This window comes from Eptatretus burgeri, chromosome 3 (assembly GCF_056783735.1).
Source record: "Eptatretus burgeri isolate ZD-2024b chromosome 3, Ebu_testis_v1, whole genome shotgun sequence".
NCBI lineage: Eukaryota > Metazoa > Chordata > Myxini > Myxiniformes > Myxinidae > Eptatretus > Eptatretus burgeri.
The window spans coordinates 89,664,314-89,670,981 of NC_140963.1; the positions used below are offsets into that span (position 1 = coordinate 89,664,314).

The 6,668-nt window shown below is 38.8% G+C and overlaps 1 protein-coding gene and 1 long non-coding RNA gene across 6 annotated transcripts in view; one reads left to right on the top strand and one right to left on the bottom strand.

Moving 5' to 3' along the window:
* The window catches only part of SKIC3 (SKI3 subunit of superkiller complex), a 119,447-nt gene that overhangs the window by 22,352 nt on the left and 90,427 nt on the right, over window positions 1-6,668 (bottom strand). For all 5 annotated transcript variants that reach the window (XM_085874432.1, XM_085874433.1, XM_085874434.1 and 2 more), the window contains 4 exons: window positions 4,093-4,173; window positions 3,029-3,156; window positions 1,427-1,550; window positions 815-1,090 (listed from right to left, as the gene is read on the bottom strand). In XM_085874432.1, coding sequence (XP_085730558.1) covers window positions 815-1,090; window positions 1,427-1,550; window positions 3,029-3,156; window positions 4,093-4,173 — 609 coding nt within the window. The remainder of the gene's footprint in view (window positions 1-814; window positions 1,091-1,426; window positions 1,551-3,028; window positions 3,157-4,092; window positions 4,174-6,668) is intronic.
* Window positions 1-6,668, top strand: part of LOC147030414 (uncharacterized) — an 83,198-nt gene that overhangs the window by 256 nt on the left and 76,274 nt on the right. The gene's annotated exons all lie outside the window — the stretch shown is intronic.

Here is a 6,668-nt window from a genome sequence, read left to right on the forward strand (position 1 = left end):
AAACTTTATGAACATGCTGACATTTTATTGGTATTGTACATACTTTATAGACAATCTAACATTCTAAATAGTGCATACTTTATAGAAATATATATGTGTGTTGCTGTCAATTGACCCTGTGACTGCCCTGCATGAACAGGGTAGGTCTGATTTGCCCTTGAGCAAACCCTTTAGATATCTTCCTGGCCCGCTGGCAGCCCCACTATCATCAGGCTAATTGACAGTCGTAGTCCTGCCAACCTCTCTGATACCTTCCTATTCCTTTACAAAGGAAGGCAGTTTTGTGTACTTTTCATGGAATCCTTTCAAGCGATTAAAATTTCGATCAGTTTGCACCTTCCCACTATAAAATGCAGGAGATTAGTGTTTAAACCAAGTTCATAGCTTAAAGAAATTTTGAGTTAGGCTGTCAGAAAAGAATAAGAAGAATGACAAACGGGCACTTTTGGGTCTCTCATTTTTCTTGTTCAGCGATGAAGTCGCAAAGTTTAATGAGTGTTATTGGATGGGGAATTATCCACAGATGACTGGTAGGTAATTTTTCAGGTTTATAAAAGTTTTATCTTGGTAGACTTTTTTTTAGGATGTATGTTGTATTGAGCCAATGGAGTGTCTGGGCCATCCCTACCTTAGAAGTCTACTGACTTCTTCATGAAGTAAAAGTAAAAATAACAAAACTGTGACTATTACCACAATACAAAACAGCAAATGAATAGGAGGCATTGCAATTTGAACTATCTGATACTGCATTTATGTAAAGAAGATGAAGAAAGAAAAAGATGGGTCACAGAGCGTGATTCAAAGTAAAACCTACCTGTGAATGGATTTCACCACCTGGCGCAACGGAACCTTTCCTTGGTCACCAAGTGCAGCGAGTGCCACTACCAGCAGAGCAATTGCTTCTGGAGCACAGTCTTTGCTGTCCACGTGACCTCCCTTCGGTCGGCTGCTTGCCCTCATGGACTGACTGCGACTCTGTAACTTCAGGAGCTCAGAAAGGGCAGCCGAGGCAAGTGTCGAGTCAGCCGTGGTAAGTCCGAGTGCACAAAGGGCATACAGAGCATCAGCACATGGTTCTGTAAGCAGGGAACTAGAGTGGGCACAGGGAATAGGCGAAGGGAAAATCATTTTGTAAATTTCAGTTTCTGCAATGGGAAAAAGGGATACAAATAATGAGGAGAATAAGACGAGGAAGATTATAATTGAAAGACACAAATAATACACGAGAAATGATGCATCAAAGTTTTCTAGTATAATTATAAAGACATTTAAAGGGCACAGATAATGAATTGGACAAATGTGGTTTCCTTTGAAAGGTTCGAGCTGTAATATTTTACATATTTGAAAAATGATGTGAAAAGACCAAATAAAAATCAGACCAAATTGGAATGAAAATGTCATAATAGCTTTTGCAAGGCAAGATTACCATTTGAAAAGCAGAGTTTTCGCATCGTCGTGATTTCCTCTGCGATACTCAACGAGGGCTAAAGCTATTAGCACAAGAGCCCGGTCTCGCTCTGTAGTTGCTAATGTGAGGGCACGTTCAAATGCTGCAGGGTACATATCCAACAATTAACCAAGCAAACAAAAGCAAAAGCAGGTATACATTTAGTCAAAAAGTTTGCAAATTTGGTGCAAAGACATACAGTATTACAATGCCAACAATGATACAGTATTATTAATAACTAGCACGAGGTACCAGTGGAAATTACACGTATTACAAAATGTGACTTCAACAATATGATGCAAATAACAGTTAAATATCATGGGAATTTAATAGTCTACAGATGTGCTCCCGAAATAAGTTAACTTCCCCCCCCACCCCCAAGTGCTCAACACCCCTCTTCCAACTCTATTCCCCTCTCTGCCCCCCCCCCCCCACTTTCTCAACTGCCATTTAACAGTGCTTTGTCTCCGAATTCGTCCTGATCACACATGCACCCATATTCCCATTCTTCCAAGCACGAGAGGATTCTTACATCATTCCATATTATTTCTTCATCAAATCATTAAAATGGTGCCGGGTGTGAAGTGACAGTCGAAATAACGTCCAAGTCACAATCTCAAGATCTCAAGTTATTGTGAGTCACCCAATTGCGTTAATAAGTGATCCCAAATGAATTACTTTCATCGTGATGTGCACGTGCGCATTCATGCACGTGCACACACACACATTTAAACAATGAAATAACGTTTAATTCACAATCTGGTGAGATGACAGAAAAAGATAGATTGACCAGCATATTATTATTTAGATAACTAGAGAGTTCATCGAACACATTACCCCACACAGTGTTCTTGTATATACTTCCATTTAAATAAAATAATGATTTTAAAGATCGTTTAAAAAAATTCCGTAAGGTTTGCACTATTGAAGCAGTCTTATACACCACCTTATTTAACATGTCCAAGTAATCCGAAATGCAATGGTTTTGAAAGTGCAAAGAAAGCGTTTTGTGTTCGACAGTGTTCAAGTATATAATTCAATTAAAATAAAATAAGGACTGTAAAAGTTGTAGAAAAGAATGAATTCTGGAATTTACCGCCGTTTCACTTATGCCGTTGATGCAGTGTCGATTACACCACCCCATCTAACATGTTACATTAGTTATTCGCGCCTGTTGTTTGTGCCCTTTATGACGTCCTTAAAAACGTCCTTATGACGTTTCCTGTTTGGAATGATTTCCAATCTTGTTTGACTGCCAGGCAGCCAGCGTTAAAATATTATCTCACTCCTCTCTGCGCATGTACAATTGGGACAAATTCAAAGCCAAAGTACTGTAAACGGCAGGTTGGTTTTTCAATTCATGTTCCTATTAGTGTTCAAAATATAACATTCAATTTAAGTAAGTTGTTTCCTCGATCATGAAAACTGATGTTTGCAGACGGACAGACATGAACCAATTTCTTATAACCCCACTTTTTGCTTTGCTTGCGCAGGGTAATAACAGCAGCAGAACCATAAAGTCTTCATAACATAGTAAACTACCAAAATCCAATAATCCACGCTCTAACATAATGGACCAACCTTCATAACTTTCCTGCAGATGATCCAAAAATGTTAGTGTCAAGGCAAGGCCTGTGATTTCATCAAAATGCTCCAAAGGTGATATCAGGCGAAAAGCCTTCTCAGACTCTTCATATCGGCCAACAGCACTGGAAGAAAATAAACAATGGTGTATTAAAATAGTTGAAGGCAAGGGATGAGGGGAAACATTAACTGATTGCTAAAACAAGCTCGTACATCTTATCTGAAAGTTTTCACAGCTAAATTGTTGTGAACACCTTCTCCAAAATTGTCTTTTCAGAACTGCTCTCTGTGCAAACTTTAGAAAATGCTTAATTTGGTTTGCCAGATGGAGAAATATTTTTGGTACAATTTTGCTTTTCAACCAGACTGAAAGTTTTTGTTTGTTAGGGAATAAAAACCACCTTAAACAATAAAAGGACTGCCTTTTACAAAAGAATACATTTCTGCAGAAATTCTTTCTCATCCATCAACCAATAGCATCGGTGGTTGCAGTGGAGAACGTGACTTGCAATCCATGGAAGGGCGTTTTGTCCCATTTCTGGCCTCATCTATTTGAAAGACGTAAAAGTCAGTGATCTGGGTGGGCAGGTTAATCAGGATAGAAAAGCAGAGTGTTGGGTGCACAAATCTGAGAGAGAGAGAGAAAAAAATCAAATGATTGAGCACTCCCATCTCACAGCAAAATGGACTTCTACATGCAGCAAATAAAAGGTTTTTGCTCTTACTAATCCTTCAGATTTTTGACCCGGGTTAAGCAAATTTGGATCAGACACTTGAAAGCCATAGGTAAGTGGGGAAATAATTGCCAGTAATGGTCATTTACAGCAATCTACTCACAAAGGATTATTGGTAGGGTCTTCTCACAAAAAATGTAGATCCCACATGATACAGGTGGTTTGAAGCACCAATTTAGTGTGAGAAACATCCTTCTTGGGTAATTTTCACAGCAACTCCCCCTCATGAGAAGCCATATGTATGGCGATCAAATGAGATTTTACCAAAATATTTACAACATGGTTCTACGTGGAATATTTGGACAATCTCCACATGAATGTACTTACCGGAGTGTCCGTCCGTAATGCTGTAAAGAGGCGTTGAGTTTCTTCTGATCGGTTCCAGCTTGTTCAAAGATTTCCACCACTCTGCAGACATAATTGATGCAAAGATCATTTGCAAGTGATGATTTTTGTTTTCTAGAAAATTAAACTATGACTACCAATGTCAGACAATTCATAAATTTGAATATTTTTTTTTCCTATAAAGTTACTTCATGTTTATTGAACCTCTTTTCTCACTTTTCTCAGCCATGTTCATATTTCTACGCTTTCAAGGTGCCTGTGAATCAGGGTCGATCTGTGACTTATTTTAAGTTGCAAGTTGTGCTTGGTTTACTACATGACTTGTAAACACAAACTGGAAATGCTTATAAAATGGACTAATTTTGCAATTAAAATCATTGAGATCATTTTCCTTCTGTAACTAGAGAAGGTAATAAATTTAAAACCGAACAACAGTAAATGGTTTTTTCTTCAGCCCAAACAACCGTTTCTTTTTCCTGACATACAGTGCCTTCAGAGCATATTCACACCCCTTGACTTTGTCACATTTTGTTGTGTTACTGCCTGAATTTAAAATGGATTAAATTGAGATCTTTTGTCAACGATCGACACAAAATACCCCAAAATGTCCAAGTGAAAACATGTTTTGAGAATTTTTTACAATTTAATTTAAAATGAAAAGCTGAAATGTCTTGCATTAATAAGTATTCAACCCATTTGCTACGACACTCCAAATTGAGCTCAGGTGCATCCAATTTAACTTTGATCATCCTTGAGAAGTCTCCCCAACTTGATTGGAGTCCACCTGTGGCCAATTCAATTGATTGGACATGATTTATAAAGAAACACCTCTCTATATAAAGTCTCGCAGGTGACAATGCATGTCAGAGCAGAAACTCGACCAGGAAGTCAAAGGTACTGTCCATAGAACTCTGAGATAGACTTGTGAGGAGGCATGGATCTGGTGAAGAGTATAAAACAATTTATAGAGTGCTGAAAGTCCCCAAAAGCACAGTGAGCTCCATCATTAGGAAATGGAAAGAATATGGAACTACACAGACTCTTCCGAGAGCTGGCCGTCAGACCAAACTGAGAAACCAGGCAAGAAGGACCTTGGTCAGGGAGGTGACCAAGAACCCATTGACTACTCTGACAGAACTTCAGAATTCCTTGGCTGAGATGGGAGAATCTGTTGGAAGGACAACAGTCTCTGCAGCACTTCACAAATCTCGGTTTTATGGAAGAATGGCCAGACGGAAGCCACTCCTGAGAATAAGGCACATGACAGCACGCCTGGAATCCGCAAAAACTCAGAGCATGAGGCAAAATATTCTGTAGTCTGATGAGATGAAAACTGAACTCTTTGGTCTGAATGAAAAGCGCTACATCTGGTGGAAATTCAGCACAGGTCATCACCCATGTAACACCATCCCTGCCATGAAGCATGGTGGTTGCAGCATCATGCTATAGGGATGCTTTTCAGTGGCAGGGACTGGGAGACTTGTAAGGACAGGGGGAACAACAAATGGAACCAAAATACAGGCAAATGACTTACGGTTCTGGTTTTGAGCGTCGTTTGGTTCTCTCAGGGCCCCCTGCCAACTTTTTCAAAGATAAGTTTCTGGTCGTTGTTTGCCACGTTTTGACTTTACTTTGTTGCCTCCATGTTTCCTGTGTGTTCCCACTTCAGTTTTGTTTCAAAACTTGTGCTAATTTGGTGTGTTTTCACCAGTTTGTCATATCGGGTTTCCCTCAGGCCTACCCATCTTCCCGTCTATGTGCACGATCGTGTTTATTTGTATTTTCTCCTTATTATCATTAATTTTTATTTTGTCCACTTCTCCCTCCACCCTCCTATCCCACCAAATGATACCCTGTGTTTCATGGCTTTAAATATAAAAAAATACAACAAAATTGTTTTTCCCTCCTCATCTTATACCCCACGTAACCATGTGACTTCATGTCCCAACTCTTCTTCCTCCTTCTCCTTCTTCTTCCGATCTATCATATTCCTTCTACTTTTGCGAACCCACATTCACCATCCATTTTCACTATTTTTGATTCAACCATTACTTTACATAATATTTAATTAAAAAAAAATAAGAATAAAAAATAAATTCTTCATTATTTTCACTTCCCACCTTCCATCTCGCAAAACCACGTGATTTCTCTACCCCTCTCCCTCTTCTTGTAACTTTCGCCGACCTACCATATTCCTCCTATTTTATCCGATCCACATTCACCATATACCTTCACTGTTTTTTCTTCAACCCTTCCTTTACCTATCCTTCCTAATCTTGATAAAAAAAGGTCTCTTCAAATGTTTCAACTTCCTCTTTCACACACGTGGTTCTCTGAATTGTATCAAAATTCACTCTTCTTCTTCCTCTTCTTCTTCAAAATTCTTCTAAATTTGACCTTCTCTTCATCCCATGTCTAAAAAGTCCCACTGTTACAACGTTTCATTTCTCCATTCTCTTAATTCTCCTTTATTGCATCCTTCATGTAATGTGTTTAATCACATCTCTGAATTAAAAAAAAAATTTTACATCCCAGTTTGCAATGTATGTTCATGTTCC